Source organism: Channa argus, chromosome 1 (genome assembly GCF_033026475.1).
Source record: "Channa argus isolate prfri chromosome 1, Channa argus male v1.0, whole genome shotgun sequence".
NCBI classification, from domain to species: domain Eukaryota; kingdom Metazoa; phylum Chordata; class Actinopteri; order Anabantiformes; family Channidae; genus Channa; species Channa argus.
Genome location: NC_090197.1, coordinates 34,355,556 through 34,375,164, shown reverse-complemented (window position 1 = coordinate 34,375,164; position 19,609 = coordinate 34,355,556). Strand labels below are relative to the sequence as shown.

The 19,609-nt window shown below is 38.1% G+C and overlaps 1 protein-coding gene across 6 annotated transcripts in view; it reads left to right on the top strand.

Annotated features, from left to right (window-relative positions):
- LOC137132300 (girdin-like) overlaps positions 1 to 19,609 on the top strand; it is a 62,919-nt gene that overhangs the window by 5,449 nt on the left and 37,861 nt on the right. For all 6 annotated transcript variants that reach the window (XM_067514685.1, XM_067514675.1, XM_067514665.1 and 3 more), the window contains exon 3: positions 3,943 to 4,051. In XM_067514685.1, the coding sequence (XP_067370786.1) occupies positions 3,943 to 4,051 (109 nt within the window). The remainder of the gene's footprint in view (positions 1 to 3,942; positions 4,052 to 19,609) is intronic.

Below are 19,609 nucleotides of genomic sequence, written 5' to 3'. Positions count from 1 at the left end.
TATCAAATGATTATAGTTTTTATTTAAATACTGTAGTTAGTAGTTATCTGCCTCATCGTAAGAGAGAAATGTATTTAAAGAAAATTTATATGTGATGCAATGTGTCTGATCTTCCTCCATTTTCTGTTTAATTTCTGTTGCTGCTTTTTGCAGTTAATGCAAACTCAACACTTCCTCCTCCTGTGTCATGTCATAGTTTTCAAGACAATATATTGAATGGCTTAGGGGAAAAATGCCTTCTGTTCCCTGAAAAACCTTTACTGTGAAACATCTGCAGGGAGTGTTGTTCAGTAAGATATGTTTAACATTGAATAATAAAAGCAAATTATAATAAATCAGTTACCAAATTCTTTTAAAAAGAATTCTGAGCAGCAGAGTAGTCATCATGGCATGATTCTGTTGAATGGCTGAAGGGCACCATGCTTTAGCCTGTTTGAGACATTGAAGTTTGTTCCAGTGTCTGAAAATCAAAGTGTTTGTAGTCTAGTGCAAAGTAACATGTGTAATCACATCCAACCTCACAGGAATAATATAATTGTAATTATATAATATATTGACATAGCTGCAATAGTAAGCCAGAGGTTTGCTTTGTAATGTTTTTATCATACAAACTACTAAAGTAGGAGATTTTTCCTTTGCTAGCATAAAATGCATATGCAGTCATAATTTGAAGTTTATTTTGGTGCTATTGCACCATATGATGATCTCTGCTTCTTGTCTAGATAAACTTGCATTTATAAAAACACTGGTTTACATGTCAGCTCATGCTTACAGAATTTGAACTTGCAATGCAGTCATTGTGCTAACAGGCACTTCAGTATGACCCAAGATTTGCTTGCAAGATAATAAGATTAAAGCAGGATTGTAATAAATGCAACTGTAATGTAAAAATGAAAACGGTACACTTTTATCAGTGAGTTGTATTAATACCAGTTAAACATGGCAAATTTTATTTCCTTTGGTCCTGTTGGCCTCTTAGCCTATCTTCACTAGGAGGAAACTTCACTAAAAAAACAGTGAAAACTTCTAAAAACATATTTTGTTAGCTGTATTTGGGAATGTTTAGGTTTATGAAGATAGCCATACTAAGGCAAGCTGGTTTATATCTGGAGATTTAGACAAACTTGATTGGATATTATTATGTGCTGGCATTTGATGACTGCTCGTGTTGGTGGCAGTTTGTATTAATTTGTAAAGGTTGGAGAAACATCCCCTCAGAATTATTCTGAACTGAACTGTTATTCTTAGTATGCCTGCTAATGAGTGCTCACCCCCTATAGATTCCTCTTGTTACTGTAGATTTTTGGCTGGTTGTGTGTGGGGGGCATGCGTTAATCTTACACACACATTGAGGCACAAAAACATACTCCCCCGCTGTGTTTGCGCAGTACAGCTCATAAGCTCTATTCCCAACACGTGGCCAAATGTAGCCTGCATTTTCTCTTTGTGTGTGTGTGTGTTAGCCAGCTCTCTGTGTGTGTATGGGCATGTGTCTGGCTGCTCATGCAGACCATAATGTAGCCTGTCATATATAGGTTAACACTACTCCCTAACCTACCCAGCCAATCAAAGCCAGGGGATGAGAGCAGAGAGTACAGTGGCCCCAGGCTGTACTAAAGGCTGCTGTGCCTATCGACAGCACTGATGGACCATCTTATTGATGGTCGGTCTGTCTGTCTGTCTGCCTTTCTGGGTGTATAGCTAGCTTTCTGTCTGTTTATTCCTAATCAATTTGTCTTAATAAAGTTAATGTATTCTGTATCAGCAGGAACAGGTTGGGAGGAAGCAAAGTGGGATTTTTTAAAACATATTATCATTTTAGGTGATCTCTCACATGCTTGAATATATAGCATTAGAGACTGAGCTAAGGAAACAAGGGGTGGGTTACGTGGTGTTATTCGCTTGTGTGTTGTGGGCACCATGTTCTTGGCTGACTCAGGGTTTGATGGAACGTGAACCACACACACACACAAACCCATTCTATCTTATTCAGTACCCTTCTCACCCTGATAGGATTACAGCTGCCTTTTTGCTTTTAATTAATGGGTTAAATAGACCCCCTACTATGGACCTCAAAAGTGGCTGTATGTGTGGTGGTGGGGAGTGGGGAGATGTTCATTTAGATTATTAGTACAATGAGCCCAATATTCTTCTGACTAGCTTGACTTTATTTGTGTACGTGTGTAATTTGATTGGAATAAGTTTATGTGAAAAATTTAGATTTTAAATAGTCTTTGTAAAAACCGGAAGGCAGCAGCACTGTAAAATCATTAAGAAGTCTTTGACTGCAAGAATCCATGGAGCTGTCCTCAAGGAAAATAAGATCCTTAACCTTTGACCTCTTTTCAAACTGGACAAAACAGAGACTGACTTGGTAGCATTTCAGGTTTAATCTTTTATTGGTTGTACAGACATAGACATTGCTCCACTATTTTAGAGTGCAAAAGCACAGCTTCAGACAAGCTTACACATGCATGATTACACATGCTCCACACTACATGCATGCATACAGTTTATAAGCAGGCAGTTTTTCCTCCCCTTTATTAATGGCATGTTGACCTTTATATTTAGGTCATGGGATGTACTTGGAAGTCTGCTTTCTAACAGTGATTGTGTAAGGCATTGAAAATTGAGAGTACGTAAGTAGTCCTGTTGTCCTAGAAGATCTCAAAGCAAATACATTTTAAATTATTACGTGTGTGTGGTTTATTTTTTATTTGTTTTTTTAAAGCTAAGATCGGAGTGGTTAAAATTTATTTTCTCTACCATGAAAGATTCAGGATGTCACTGTCCAAATATGCTGCCTCCAGTCTGCCAGAACAACTACATCACTGACTGTTTTTAAATATTCTGCTGCTTTTGTAATCATTGACATGCATGTATCAATTCTGTAAACTTTAAAACTTGTTGGTATCATGTTTTTGCTCACTGAAAGTTAGGTCATATGAAAAGAGTTGAGGTAGATGCCTAAATGTAGAAGCCAGCTCTGACTGCCTGACACAGATAATTCCAATCCAGTGGAGTATGACAGCAAATGGTCCCTCTGTTGATTGTTGAAACCATGGCATTTTTGGGGTTGCTCCTTTGTTACCTAATTTGCCCTGTGAATGAGGGGGTCTCAAGAGTAACACAGGAGCATCTTTTAATCAAACTTCTCATGCTGTCTAAAATGAAATTATGAGCCCTAACAAGTTTATGGGCCCTAACTTTGTAGTTAAAACCCTGGAAAACATTTACTGATAAATGCAGTAATGGCTTCCTAGAACTTGCAGTTTAATTGAGAGTTTGCATGTCAAGTATTCCAAACTGCCTCTCTATTCTCTAAGCACTATGAGATTTTTTCTTTTTGATTCAGGCAGATTAGAAGAATATTTTTCTCAAGTGAATGTTTACCACCATTACCTTAACCAAACAAAAGGTCTCTTTCTCTTCATTAGATTAGAAAAGGTCTACAAAGTCTGTGACCATAGAGCCTTTTAATGCTTCACAAAGAAGTTTGAATTTGCTTTAATTTACTGTTTATTTAATTTTTAATTTATTTTTAATTTACTGTTTTATTTTTTTTAATTTACTATTTGCCCTGTGGTACGTGGATGACTGCATTACCAACTGAACTACAGCCGCCCCTGCTTTAATTTACTATAGGATTTGATTTGAAGATGTGATGCACAGGTGCTGCCTTATGAGGCCCTTTCGGTTTATATTTGCAGTGACTTTAATAAGCTAATGCATCTGGATATTCTCAAACAAGGGTCCATTGCAACTGTGCTGTGTTTGAGTCAAACATCCTCTCCATCACAGAGAAACTCAGTGACACATTGAAAAAGATATTTTTTGATGAAAGTAGCATCACACACAAACATTACTTTCAGAAATTCTGTGTACATCTTTAGCTGGCATTTGTTCTACAAATTGTGAATAAATAATTTGTTGTCTCTACAGAAATCCAAAGGCAACAGTTCAGAGGACCAACAAGAAAGTGAACAATGACCCCACACTGCGCATCCAGAACCTTTCTATTCTCATCAGGCAGATTAAAGCTTACTATCAGGTAAGGCAAACTGAAAAGTCAGATATCCCATATTGATGCTATCCCTGGTTTTGTATACACTACCACTTAACCACTACTACACAAAACATACACTCTGCACTTTAATTTTCTTCCCTCACCTTGTACATTATTTGTCATTTTCGTGTTGTCTGTATTGTTACTCCTTGAACATGTTCTTGAGAGCAACGAATGACCGAAGCAAATTCCATTTACATTTAGTCATTTAGCAGACACTTTTATCCTTTGGGTCAAGCAAACTTGGCCAATAAATCTTATTCTGATTTTAAATCGACATTTTTTGTGTTGCAGTGATGGCTACGTGACTTTATATGCAGTTAACTTATGAAATAACATTGATATGAGTAAAATCCTAATGAATGACTTGTTGAATGGTGTGGTGGCTTTAGGTCAGCTAAGCTCCAAGAAAACATACACTGTTCTGTTATGCCGTTATGGATGGACTTTATTCAGATGATGGCTGTATAGCTCTTATGTTGCAGTGAACAGACAACACAGCTTTCACTCATATCGACTGTATCCATACAAGCAGATACCACACATACCACATAAAGCCTTGGCAATACAAATGGAAATATATTTGCGCATGTGATATGGTATCATGACCCCCATCCAGATGTAAGAGTGCCCAGTAAATACACAAACATTATTAAAATTAAACACACAAAACCAATGATCTGGCTTTGCTTCTCCTGCTTTCTCTGATAAATATCTTGTGTTTATTTGTTTAGCTTCATGTACTTTTCTGTTTTTATCTCACAAATTGTGTGCACCATTTCCATCTTGGATAAGGATCCTGATATATGAACAGCATATGGAATGAGTTTCTAATTTGGTGAGATTAGAAAATACATATTGGAGCATTACCTAACTTGTCTAAAAGTCTAAATTAAAAGCCCCAGTCGGAGAAATGTAAAGTTGATAAAAGCACATCAAACCACATGTAGTAACATCATTTGCTCAGTCTGTATATACTTTTTCACATGCTATCAGCTCATCGGGCCCAGACACATTTTAGTTTACATTCTCACCAGAGTTGATAATTTTTTGGACCAAACTGAAGTAGGAAGTGTGAGGGAGTAGAAGATAAAAGTACAATCATCAAGGGCCTCTTTGATAACGTGGTATCAATGAAGAAGCATCATGCACAGTACTTTAATGCTTTTTTGGGGAGCTTTTCACATGTTGGAATGATGCACTGATTATACTGTTTGTCCGACAAAAATCTGAGCTTGTACTCCTTTTCCTGGATTACATTTAGTCATTTAGCAGATGCTATCTCAGACTATAGTAGAGTATCTCTTGACCAACTGTACACATGTAGCATGCTACATGTTTTATTTGCCTTTATGTTTGTGCCTAGATGGGATCTAATCTGTAATCCTTTTTTTTTTTTGCTGTGTCAGAAAAAGCAGACTCACAGAGGTAGGTATGTTCAGAGCTGCTCCAGATATTCTGAGAATTCTGTTGAGTTTTTAACTGCACATTATTTTAAAGGTTTATCACCTCAGTTTCCATTTATATACGATCTACACAGAAAAGTTCAGCCATCTGTCCTGAAATTTTACTTATATAGCTATGTTCATGAAGCGCTTAGCTATGAATGTTACACAGGGCTTAAGTTTCTTTAAGTCACTGAATCTGTCTACAAACTCCTGTCCAAGCCTCGACAAGAAGTCACAATACTTGAAAAGTAACACAGGTGTAGCTAGTGTTTTAAATGTTTCCAACATCTTTGAGACAGAGGGGAATTGCTGAAACCTTTTTCACTTCCTGAACGTATGATGACAGTTTTCAACTGAATGCCTTTACAGCACTGATCATCTCAGATAGGTTTATATGTGTACCTTGTAAGTTTGGAATTAACTGGTTAACTTTATCAGTTAGATCTATCACGAAAGCAAGATCAAGTAGCCACTCCGATAATGCATCAGAAAATAGGGTGGTATCCTCCTCCTTTCTTTTCATAAAACCTTGATTTCTTCCAGCAAGGAAAGAAAACATTGTAGTATCTTACCCCGGCTTAGCCATTGACTTCAGCTTGGAAGAAAAGATCCTGATATTCCGGAGAGCTTTCCTCAGTGAACATCTTGAAGATCTGGTGTTGCTTTGCGTTTCCTCGAATAGAGTTAATGATCTTAACAACAGGCACCATAACATGGTCAAATGCCATAACTTTTTTGGATCGTGTTGGAGACTTATGGAATGGTAGTTCAGAAACTTAAGAAAAAGTCCAGGTTCACTTTTTAATGCACAATAAATACAGAGCGATAGATAAATGTTTGTGTTGCAGAAGCTGTTGCACATAATACTGTGTGTGTATATATACGCACACACACAGTGATATGTCAGTGAAGTTTAAAAAGTGTCACTGGCTCTGATGCTGCTGCCCCAGCACATAGCAGCAAAAAAGACTGCACTGGTAAAACATATGCAACATCTGGTTGCACACATTAAGGACCTGAGTTTCCTCAAGAAGTACAGTCTGATCTGAACCTTTCTGTAGACAGCTGCTGTGTTGCATGTCCTGTCCAGTACAGTCTGTTGTTGAGGTGAACTCCAAGATATTTGTATCCCTCCACCTCCACACCCAGATTAGAGAGGGTTTTGACTCTGCCCCTAGTCCTTCTAGGGGCAGAGGGGCTAGGGACTAGGGGCGGCTGTAGCTCAGTTGGTAAGGCAGTCCTTCTAGGGGCAGAGGGGCTAGGGACTAGGGGTGCCTGTAGCTCAGTTGGTAAGGCAGTCGACCAAGGATCAGTGGTTCGATCCCCGCTCCTGCCTACATGTCGAAGTGTCCTTGGGCAAGACCCAGTGAACCCAGTGTGGTGGGTCAGGTGAGCACCTTGCATGGCAGCCTCCGCCATCGGTGTGTGGGTGAATGGGAATCAACATTGTAAAGCGCTTTGGATAAAAGCGCTATATAAGCGACTATTTACCATTTACCTTCTAAAGTCCACAACCATCTCTTTTGTTTAGCCACATTCAAGATAATTTTTTCCACACTACCACCCACCACTGCAGAGTCATCAGAGAACTTCTGCAGGTGACAGGACTCATATTTGTTTTGGAAATCAGAGGTGTACAGGGTGAAGAGTAAGGGTGAGAGGACCGTCCCCAGAGGAACTCCAAAGTATGTTGCTGACCACCTGCTCTGACACCACAAATGTTGGTCTATCAATTAATCAGCAACCCATGCGGTGATGGAGCGGTCGACCTGTATATTGAGCAGCTTCTCGCTCAGCAGGAATTGTTGCTGAATTGTATTAAAGGCACTGGAGAATTTTTAAAAAACATGATCCTCACAGTGCTGCCTACTTTGTCAAGGTGAAAGAGAGCACGCTGCAGCAGGGGGATGATGAAGTCTTCCTCAACCCGTGTCGATAAGCAAACTGCAGTGGGTCTAAAGAGTTTCTCACCTGAGGCCCCAAATGTTACAGCACCAGTCTCTGTGATTTCAGAGCTAATGGTCTGTAATCACCCGGGGCAGGTGGAGAGGATTTCTGAAGATTTAATTGGGCAAGAGGTCTTTCGCAGCACAGGCACCTTCTGACTCAGGTTCAGGTTAAAGAGAGACTACCTGTCATATCAGGTGCTCTGTCAATTGTCACAGACACCAGCTTTTCAACAGGAATATTTTTTTCTACAAAGTAGTCCTTCACTGTATTGTAAATATTAACTCCCCTGGTTGTAGTTTTCAGTGGAAATAAAATCAAAAACTCTCCTTTGGTGGAAGAGTCATCAAACACCATCTTGATGAAGACAGCCAGCTGAGCTGTATTACTGGAGTCGATAGACTCCTACCCGGAATTAAAAACCATTTGCACCCCACATCCCGTTCCAGCAGTTTTACTGCATCCACAGACAGCCATGCCTCTCTTTGCCTTAGTATTTATACAAAGTTGTATATTGCCAATAGCAGACAAAATTTCGGACTTATTTTATGGTCCGTGAATAACATTTCAGCCACTGCCATCATCGCCTCCTTTACACTCCCCCCATCGGTTTTGTGCTTCGTTAAGATGCGTCCCACTCTGTTGCTACGTCGGCCATCTTCGTAGGTTTGGTGAACAGAGACTGTTGTCTTTGAAGCGTTGTTTTGAGCTTTTTCATCTTCTCTTCTTGTAGACTGCTAGCTGTGAAAAGTTGCTGTGGACCTTTGTGAAATGGCCCTTCAAGTTACCTTTTTTACCAACTGACAGGTTTGCACCCCAGATCAAAAAACACACATGGTTTAAATTTGTGAAACAAAACTGTTTTCCACTTCTTATGAAAATAGTATGGTTTCTAGCCTCGCGCTGGTACGGATACCTGCTTCAGTCGTGGTTACTGCCCATCTCACATCCCCACTGGGTCATCAAGATTGACAGCAGTGGACTCCTGAATCCTTTTGTGTAAGAAGGTGGCGGGGCACTTTGATTTGATCAATTTGACTAATCAAGTTTTCATTAACCCTTTAGCAAGCTAATTGGAAAGTTGTAGCTTGTGAGTATTGTGTTGGAGACCCCTGTTGTAGATAAAATGTGCTGTCTAAACATGACCTGAGATCTTAAACTGTCTGATCCCTTCAAATCCTTTGAAAGCAGCTAAACCAAACCCTGGTTTGGCTCTTAGCACATGGTACCAGCTTATCTGCATTGAGCATAATATCTCTCAGACAGTGCATTATCATACCATGTCATGTAATTCCTCCTTTCTATCAGAGAATTTTGAAAAAAGTTTTGAAACTTACTTTGTGGTGGTTTCTGTTAATATTCTACATTATGGGATTTAAGCACAAATCGGGGCAGACAGGATGGAAAAGCAGATCTCAAGTTGCTATAAGTTGTTCAATTCTTTTGGTTTAAATCTTTACTTTTTCAGTCTGTTCTCATACAGTATTGCCTAAATGCATAATGTCATTTCTGTATTTTCTGCAGCTGTTTTGCCAGATCTAATTTGTCTTTGTAACTTTAATCTTTTTTTTTTACTTGATATATTTTTCTTTTTTTATCATTAACTGTTTTTGACTGCTATTTTTTTTTAAATATCTCAGCCAGGTGAATAATGTCACTAATGAGCTAATCTCTTTGTTAGCTGTAGTTTCTATTTGTTCTGAACATCCCGTTAATCACTCCCAGGTCATCTTATTTAAACTATCGGCCTATTGTGTTGACTTGGGTGTTATAAGCCAACAAGTGCTTATAACACCAAAACCGAGTGACTCAAAGGGAAGAATTATCTAGCTATTCATGGTTAAGTAGTGACCAATAGTGCTTCTGGATGATTTGATTAAGAACAGAACATGCTGTGTTTTTAACATCCAGAATTTACTATGTTTATTCCTTTTTCAAAGAAAACAAAATTAGCTGTTTTTTCTGCTAAAAAGACATGTACATACTAAACTTTATAAATAAATAACTTTATGTTGGAAAACACATTGTAAAGTCTGAATTATCAGCATAGTTTTACTCCTTGCAGTAGAAAATCAGTCTATTCAAAACATTCATTAATTTTGGTATATTTGTAAATTAAGAGGACCCAAATAAAGCACAAGAATTAGAAAATTAAAAATTTGTTGTGGGAATTTAAACTGTAAATTACCTAGCCCCCCACCAAATCTGTCAGTCTAATGCTGAACTTGCTGTGTCCATATGCCCCCTTGATCACAGTTTAGGAACTTTTTAGGACTGTTACCTCAATGTCCTTCAACTATAAAGTGTAGTGTAATTGGCTGAACAACATGAAAAAGTAATTGGACCAAACAAACTAGTTGTCTGGTGAATGTGCAGGTAGCATTGTCTCAGTGGACCCTGTGGGAAGACATTTCCATCATGTGGATACCTTGATTTTTATTTTATTTATTTATTTATTTTAAGAAAACATTAATTTAACCAGTTGTTGAAACTCTTGACTGAGCTGAAATTTAAAAATTAAAGTGGATGTTTAATTGCATATTTTAGACAAAAACAAGATAATATGAAAATAATTGGCTGCCTGGTCATTTACGTAGGGCTATCAATACTTCGTACCAAAAAAATGTGTGGCTAGTCAACAAAAAATTGGGAGCAAACAGCACTTATTTGTTTCAGACCATCATGAGCGCTTTTAATAATCTCTCAGCTGTTTCATGCATTTTCCCACACTTCTCTTCACAGGCTTTGTCTATTTGTTGCTGCCATAATTGCTGCAGTAAAATTAAATTTTCTTTAGAGTAAATGGGGGGGGGGAAGGCTGTCTTTGACGTATATGTTCCTTTTGAGGTGGTCTGGTTTTTGTGTGCTTGTTCTGTCTCTTAGCAATTTAACATTTCCTGTGCCATATGGCCAAAGGCAGAGCTGGTTAGGTCTTAGGCTAATGAACTTAGCAGGTTTTCAATTTACTGTGCTAAGGACCTAAGTTTGGAGTATAGTTGGTTGCTTCCTGTGATTCAATAAAAAGTGAGACTCTTTAATTAAAAATTTCTAGTTATCTCAGAGCAAATGTGGTTACTCTCTTACAGTAAGGACATCATTTTATGTTATCACAGGGTCAGTGTGTTTTCCTTCATTGAGTAAAAAAACGAATGCAAAACTGTGAGCTGGAGTCATGTGGTTAAAGTAAATGTGTAACTTGATGCTATATGCCAGTGTGCATATGTATATTGTCTCGTTTATAAAAGCTATTTTTCTTTCAGACTGTCTGGGAGGAAGAGGTAATGGAAAACCTTACTGACTCACCAAAGGATCTTGTGTCGAGAGAAAACCATTTCTTTAACCTTTCTGATCCTTCATATATATAGAAGTGTGACTGTGCATGTTTGTAGTAGTTCTAATAAAGCAGATTGTGTAAAACGACGCCAGTGTATAGACAGCCTTCAGACTTTGATTTCAAACATGGTTAACAAACCAAAGCCAAACAGCTGCGTGTGTGTGTGTGTCTGTGTCTGTATGAATGTACATGTATTCTTAATGTTACATAAAAGAAGACATGATGATTGCTGTTACATCTTTTCTTACTGTTGGAATCTTTAGTCCAACACACAGTTCTTCTCTCAGACTAGGGTATTAACTTTTCCGGTTACTCTGTCATTTCTGTACAGCAGAGTCCACTGAACGTTTAATTTCTCTGGTGGTCAGTCCAAATATATTCTAGGCCTCTTTTTAATTTAGTGGCCTTGGTTTGGCATTCTCAAGGGGCGTGTAATATAGAGCCCCAGCTATCTGAACAAAATTCTTTGTGCTTTTACTGGCTTTTCTTAAAGCTTGCTAAGTGAATCACTATATCCTGGTTTATGAAAATCAGGCTCAAACCAGAACATCTGGTGCCATTCAGTATCACAACTCATTCCGACCTATAGGATGAGTGATAGCTTTTTACAAAGGACACAATGAGGGCTTCAGTTGGTAGACAGTTTAATACATTCTGTGAACGCTAATTGATGCAATTCAACGTTGTTGTTTTTTTTTTTGTTATATATGTTTCACACGTCACTGATTTGCAGTGCTGTTTTGAAAGTAAAGTTTTCTGCTCTAGATTTTACTTAATAAAAGCAGTACTATTTGCCACTGGTTTAGCTTGGGGTGTGGCGTAAAGCCTGGGAGCTCTGTTTTGATCGTTTGAAGGCCAACAGAGGCCACATTCATGCCCGACAGACCCGGCCCCAAAGCTTTGCAAGACTCTTTGAAAAGGCAATGTAGAATTGGTTATTAGGCTGGGATAGGTGTTTATTTGTTAACGCCAATGTTAATGTGTTCTCTGTTAGAATTAAACACGAATAAAGAAGCCCTGATATGACATGGGTGTCTTTTCTCTGTTTACTTAACTCACAGGCTTAAAGCAAACTTACTTAAGCTTTTTTCTCTCCCGCTATAAAAAATACTTTAATTATTGTGTATTTTTATTGCAAATGTTCATCCTTATTTAAGATGAAGAGGAATTCTATTAGTTGTTGTACCTCTTCTGTGGAGTTAATACTCCACTGACTCAAATCCTCACAAAGATGCTCTGTTATTGGAGCAGAGTTAAGATGAAACACAGTCACGTAAAGTACACACTCACACTCTCGTGCTTACTTATGTGCATGTACACAAACTGATTTGCTGTGTTTTACTTGTTATTGCAGCATTTACTTCAAGCCATTTATTTTTATTGCCTTCAGCTATAACTTGGTAAAAATGTACAAAAACATGTCTGAATTTCTCAATGGACTCCTTGTCTTGCTGCTCGGTTTAGCGTCAGTCATGAGCAAATTAGTTTTTTGGGGTATGTGCTTATAGCTAAAGGCTAAAAGTGTGTTGTCATGCAGACTTGTATGCTAACTGGTCTGAATATTCTGTTGATCATATTGCAGCTTGCTAACACACTAGGTTTTTTGCTGGGGGATGGGGTAGGACTTTCACATGAATAATCAGCAGTTTGGAGGAAGTATGAATGAGCTGTAAATGTCGTTTGTCCTAGTAAACTACTTCACCTTTGTTAAATTTACTGTGACTTTTCAAAAATCTATAGAGGCTAGTAGAGTGGATCCCTGACAGTATTTAAATTCCCTCTAATTAATAAACCTGCCTCAATAACAGTCTACGTTTCAAAAGGTTTTGAAATTATAGGTAGATGTCTAAGGAACTTTAGCCTACTGCACAACCTGTATTTGAACAACAACAAAAGTAAACTTATCAAAGAACATGCTTATTCATCAGGTCATGCTAAAATTTGGTATGGTATCAAAAATTACACTGAAGTCGAATTACTTCCCTATTGTCTTATCAGGTGTATGTATGTATGTATGTATGTATGTATGTATGTCCTTTCGGTTGCCTTTCCTGAAGCAACCCTCCCCAATCAGTTAAATAATTTTTCATCATGATCACATATCTGTTGGTTCTTCCAAAGTCATGTTGAACTTCTTGCCCTGGCAACAGATTCACAATCCTAAACCTACTGAGGAGCAGGCTTGTTCTTAAGTTTGTTAGTATAAAGAAGATAACCTGTCAGATTTGAATGGTGTTGGACCAGGAAATTCATCCAACTATGATTTGCTCTGATCTCACAGAGGCAAACCATTTGAAATCAGGAAGTTTATAAATAGCTATAAAGTTTATAAATTGTTGCAGATACATTTTATAACAAAATAGTTTCTCTGCCAGCAATCTGATATTCATCGAAAAAAAAATATAATTTTCCAAAGCGCTGTGTGTGAGGACACACTTTTTCCATGTGTGAATTAGTGAGTAGTGAGGGAACAATGTTCAGAAAACAAATTAAAATTATTTCATGCGAAAATAAAGTCTTGCTCTTTCACTGTGTTTCTCACCCCTGCCTCTCCCTGGTATACATCTATGAAAGCACTTTGCATGTTTTCACATGGCTACATAGTGTACATGCACAGGCGAATTGGTTGCAAGCAATACAGTATGTAGTGTAGGTTCTCATATTCAGAAAGGGAGTTATTTTTAGGTGCCAGCAAAGTTTCTGCATTACTTTTGAAGAGATTGAAGTACATTTTCATGCCGGCATTTAAAATAAAATTAGGTCTAGTAATAAAATTATTTGACTCATACAGATCATAGGAGGTACACAGACTTGACCCAGCCCACTATTTCATAACAAATTGAGTGCACTCTTTAATTGTAAAACCTCAAAGCTGTTGCGAATGAAACTAAATTTAAAACAGGTTGTAGTCACCAGAAGAGAACAAGTTGTATTTGCGTGTTGCCTTTTAGTGAGTATAATCATTGCATTGAATTCAGTTACACAGTAAACTGTGTGATTCTTGAAACTTTTCCAGCCACTTTGAAGTGGGGTCCCTAGGGGGTGGAGGGGGTCAGGCCCCTCCAGACCACCTGCCTCCACCTTTTGAGATGTATGGCAGGATCAGCCCATCCACTCGTTCAGCCTCAGGGCTCTTTTGTAAAAAGCACTCTAGCTAATAGATAATGGCAGAGAACAAAAGAAACTGGGTACTAATGCCTCGTTTTCTCCACCTCACTTACATGAGGAGTGTCCATATGGTCAGTAGACCCTGATTGCTGTTCTTTTCACTGGAGTTCATTGTTGCACTATAAGCAACTGTTGATTACTATGATTTTTTTTTTTTTTTTTAATCCATTCAAATCTAACAAATATGTTGGTCAGCAAACATAAACATGAAGTTATAATAGAAATACAGTGATTAAAACCTGTGCAAATAGATTTGTTAATCATTTTTAGTTGCATGCGCTCATTGTTCTGCGTGGGTTTAAAAACAATACAGTAAAAACATAATTATTTGTTACTGCACTTACACTATCTCTATCGAAATTCACTTTCTCAGTCTAGATATATTTTTACATGGTCATCAAGATGACCCACATCTTCTTTGCACAAGTGATTAGAAGCTATAACTTAAAAGGGATCCAATTCATCCAGCTTTATAAACATTGAGTTACCATGTTGATGAAAACCTATTTTGGATAGGTGCACACTGGAGTTACATTACAGTGCTAAACAGCAGGAAAAGATTTCTTTGCACTGGTTCACAACCTGGGTATATAGTACAATATATTGTTAAAGTGGTTTCTCTGTGTGTGTGTGTGTGTGTGTGTGTGTGTGCGTGTGTGAGTTAAGAGGAAGAGGAAGCATTCTCCTTCCTATTGTTGATGGTAATAACCTTGTTCAAGTTTATACTTTGAGCAGGAGAGCAGTCCAGGGCCATACCCAGGAAAGGGCTTGTGTATCGTAACATGCTGTACTATACTGTATGTGTTTCAAACTCACTAGCACGGGGAGAATTAACCCATCTCCTCGTTTCTATGGTAACACTACATGTCTGGAGAATGGGTGTGATTCAGGGTTCAGTCAGCATTTGCACACACATGCATGAATGATGGACACACACACACACACACACACACACACATACGGTACAATTAGCCCCCTGTTAAAGCTGTGCTGGTAGTTGTGCTTGGGTACATAGATGGGATGGAACTGAGAGGTGTGTGTGTGTGTGTGTGTGTGTGTGTATCTGCGTGTGTTGGGGAGGTGGAGTTTGACAGGCAGGGCTCCCTCGAGACTGAAACACTGCAGCCTTGTAATCTTTCCACTGACACTTAGTTTAACATAGATCCACTTGACTATATGCTTACCTACTGTAAGAGCACATACAGTTTTGCCTTGCATTTATATTTACCGTGTATTGCATTTGCAGCTCTATCTGTGTGAGTGTGTCTGTGTGTGTGTGGTCTAGGCTACTTGTAGATTAGCAGAATAACATCTCTTTTGTCAACAGACGACCATTAAACCAACACTAAGTTTAAGACAATGGACAAGGAATCAGTCATGCTTATGTTTTTATTATTTAATATTTTTTTTAAATGCTACAAAATGTATAGTTTAGGCTTGAAATGATTTGATGGCAAAAGGCATAAGGGGCAGATTGATATGTTTATTGAAATACCAGTTTTGAACAGACTGGAGAGCTCACTTTTTGATTTTGTTATTCTGCTCATATACATTAAGGAATAATCATCATACTGTATTTTTACAGACTGTGTACAGACAGATTATATAGAATAATTAGTCCCCATTGTATTTGACAAGCTCCCCTTTAACTGAGAGTTCATTTGTCTAAATGTCTTTATGGGATGGAAAAGCAGCCGGTTATGGGGAGCTGTGAATCCTGCTGGAATCAATAATACAACAATATAGTGGCAATGTGGGGGGATGGGGGGGAAGGAGAGATTTTGAGAAGATGAGGAAGAGAGAAGGAGGCAGCTCAGCCCTGCGTGCCTGGAGTGAGAAGTGATGGAATCAAAGCCACATCTCTCTTTTTGTGTCTTCTCTTTGTCCTTATATTTGTCTTGTTTCTCCATTTTCCTCTCCATTTTTGTGACTCAAGAGTACCTCCCCTTCTGGCTGAATAGTGGCTTTAAAAAAAAAATTACATTACGTGCTGGCTAGTACATATTTCTCATGTGTTATGATTAGATATTCAACGTTAAAGACTGACAGCGTGGAGGAACCATACATTTCTCAAGGAATACTTTCCATTTGAAAGCTGTTAGCATGGGTGTGTGCATCTACGCCTGTCAGTGTTTGTAGCACATTCTAATGACATCCTCGGTGTGGTGGCTGGTCTCTCTCCTTTACTATCCATGTTTTATGTATGAGAGCTAAGCCTTTGCCAGCTAATCCAAAAGCCATATTATGCTACTCTATTTTAACCTACTTATTAACATTCAGCTAGTGCTCAAAGCATGTTATAACCCACATCCCTCAAAACAACAATCCACTGGACTAGCAGCATATTTAAAGTAATGTTTCATTAGCAAGTATTTTTGAAAAGTTGTCAGTATGATGCAAATGAAGGTGGTTGAACTTGCATGCCTCATTTTGTAGCTCTTGCTCTTGGTTATATATCTTTTTTTGTGTCAATTTTATTTAAATTCCAGCTCCTGAAGCAGTCAATTTGTGCTGGTGATTTTCCCTCTTCATTTGACATAAAATATTGATATGGTCCTGTTCACACTGTGCATGTTAGTTGAGATAGATGTAGCATATACATGCTCAGTAACACAACAGTGGTGTTAATACTCAATCTGTCTAGCATATAGTCTTTATTAGCTATTTGGTGCAATCTTTTAAGTGCTGGTAATTCAAATTATATTTTAAGTGAGACTTGAAAATTTCAGGTTCTCCTGGACTTTTTATTAATTCTGACGTTAATCTAGCCACACATACATTCCCTCCGTATGTGTGACACAAATGTCCAAGGCCAACGCTATCTGGACTTTATCCTTCGAGCCCCTTAGTTCATTGTCCGTATTATGTGTTTGAACTTGTGTGAGTACCCCACTGCTCTGTCCTGAATTGTTGGGAGGATTAAAAGAGAGTGAGCGGGTGTGTTGATAATGTTAATTCTAGCTGTCTACTGCTGTTGTAGTACAGTAATTGAACCCCTTTTTTTTTTTAAATTAGATGCACAGCTCTGTTGTGCTGTAAATTAAACTGTTTCCCACAGTTTAAGTTTTCTTTCATGTTGTGCCTCCTGTGCGCACTGATTACGCACAGAAATAGAGTGGATTTTCACACATGAGGACTGTTCTTACGTGTGTGTGTGTGTGTGTGACATCTGTGAAAGGCTTCTCCGGACAATGTCCAAAGCTGAATTCTCCTAACAAGTTGTCAGGAGTTCGTATGTGAAACAGGCTACAGATTAACTTAAGAACCTCAACCATGTGAAGAGAAGGAAAAGAAGGCAATGTTGTGCAGAATGGACATAGTGTTGCACTTGTGACTCTGCATAGTGTTGATCATTCTGTTTTAAACTCTCTTGCTTAAAAGATAGGAAGTCAGTTGACTTGAATACATTTTAGGATGAAACAAGTGTCAAAAGTATTATTTATTTTATTTTTTATGTGATGCATGATGAACTTAGACTTAGAACTTAGACCTCATATTTGGGTGGTACAAGAGTCTGACTGACAGAAAAAATAACAGCCTGACATGTCATGTGTGCTCAGCGAACACATGCTGCCATTGAAGGGGACAGGTGTCGAGGGAGTTGACGGGAAGCAGCGGTCAAAAGTGAGACAGGTGTTGTTGGGAGGGGGAGAAAAGTGCAGTACTAGAGATCTCTGTTGACTTGAGAAATTCTACAAAGCTAAGCAGTTTGAATTAGACCTGTAAGATTTGTAAAAACACTATTCTTCTAGCATTAAAAAAGCCTAGTAATAACAAAAAGTAATAACAAAAAGAAGAAATTATAAACATTTTGGCTTGCAGCAAAATACTGACCATCAAGACAATCTCTTTTAATTAAAGATGCAACTTGAGAGATATCCAACAGCTTAACATACTAGGTTGACCCTAGGCCCCAGAGTTTTCTTTGATGCAGAGGGTGGGATCTTATAGTCTACAGTAACAATATAGTCTTGGCCCCTTTTGCTCAAAGCAGCATCATCGGTTCCATGTGGTGAATTGGCTGTCAGGCACACCAAATACCTCTCTGTGAGACACCAACTTTGGCTTTGGGAGCTACACTGACTATTCTGTCTTGCGCCTGTTGAGTCAATCCATTTCAGTCTTGAGACACTGATTATTTGGACATTTTACTCTAAAACAATGTATCATCACTTTTACCAGCATTCTCGTATCTGAAAAGATAACAGTCTTAATGATTTTTCTTTTTAACAGATTTGGAAATAACTAGACTTAGTTTTGCCCCTAAGGATGCTGCCATAATGCACAATAAATTCTCTTCCTGCATGTGTAGACAGACAAATGGAGAGTGACAAGCTAAAAAGGGTCACTGCTCTTAACACTCCTAACAGGGGTTCAAAGGATAGATCGGTCTGTCATGATTGTGGTTTTCTTTTGAATTCATTTAGTCAGAGGATTAATTTTCTTTAATGTGAAGATAAATTTACTCATAATGGTTGTCCTAATGGGCAGTTTCAACTATTTACTCTCATAAAGGGTGATGAAATAACACTTTACCATATTGCATATTACATTTTATTGTAGCTCATTTGTTTATCTAGTGTTCAGGTTGTGCTATTATTTGTTAGAAACCCACACGTGAGTGATGCAGTAGCCCTCTGTCAGTCTTCACCATATCATTGGTCAGGTTTAGATGACTACAAGCCTCAAAGAGGCCTCAGCTGCAAGCGCTGATAAAGAATCTGCTTGTAAAAAAAAATCCCCCCCCAAAAAAGAAGTATATCTAAGATCCTGCAGGCCTTACTGAGAATGTTTAATGTTAAAGTCCATCACAGCACAGTTGGAGAAGGACTGAACAGGTAGAGGTTGTTTAGAAGGATTGCCCAGAGAAATCCTCCTCTTTCAAAGCATGACTAAGGTTTCCAAAATGGCATCTTAACCAACCACAAGATTTCATGATATGAACATATCAGACTAAAGTGGAGCTGTTTGGCCTTAATGCCCAGTCTCATGTTTGTGAAACCCAAACAGAGTATTTCAGCTTCTCAGCAGTAACACATCAAACCCGCCAACGCTGTCGAGATGGAGGGGTGATAATTTGGTTTTAAGTTCATCTGTAAAGGTTATAGTGCATTTAAGGTGCAATTATTCTTATCCAAATCTATATCTCCATCTATCTATAATGTATATTATATGATTATATATTTTTTCCTTTCTGATGCACCACTAGGTAAAATGACCATCATTGACCTCTTAAGGTGATATTAGATAGAGTGGTCGCTAGTGTGAAGATCAAGCAATTGTTTTATGAAAGAATTAAAATGTAAGTTATTTGTTGTTGCTAGTAACTTGTTTGTATAAAATTGTAAATCACTGTTAATGATTTGACTTGAACCAGAGCAACAGTAATCAAGTCCTACTCTGTGTGTGTCTGCATAATCTTCACTTTGGAAAGTCTTTATAGAGTTGCACTCCTCTTACTGCCATATCAGAGATTTACAGTAGATTTGCTTTGTGCTTATTGTTCTTTTGGTTAAATTAGACATGACATCCTCAAATGTTTTCATGATGACATTGGATGGACTCCAATGCAGTTACAGCTAAGTGTTTGACTCTTCAAATGACATGTTGGCCAAGCACACTTCAGTGACAATATAGACTCCAAAA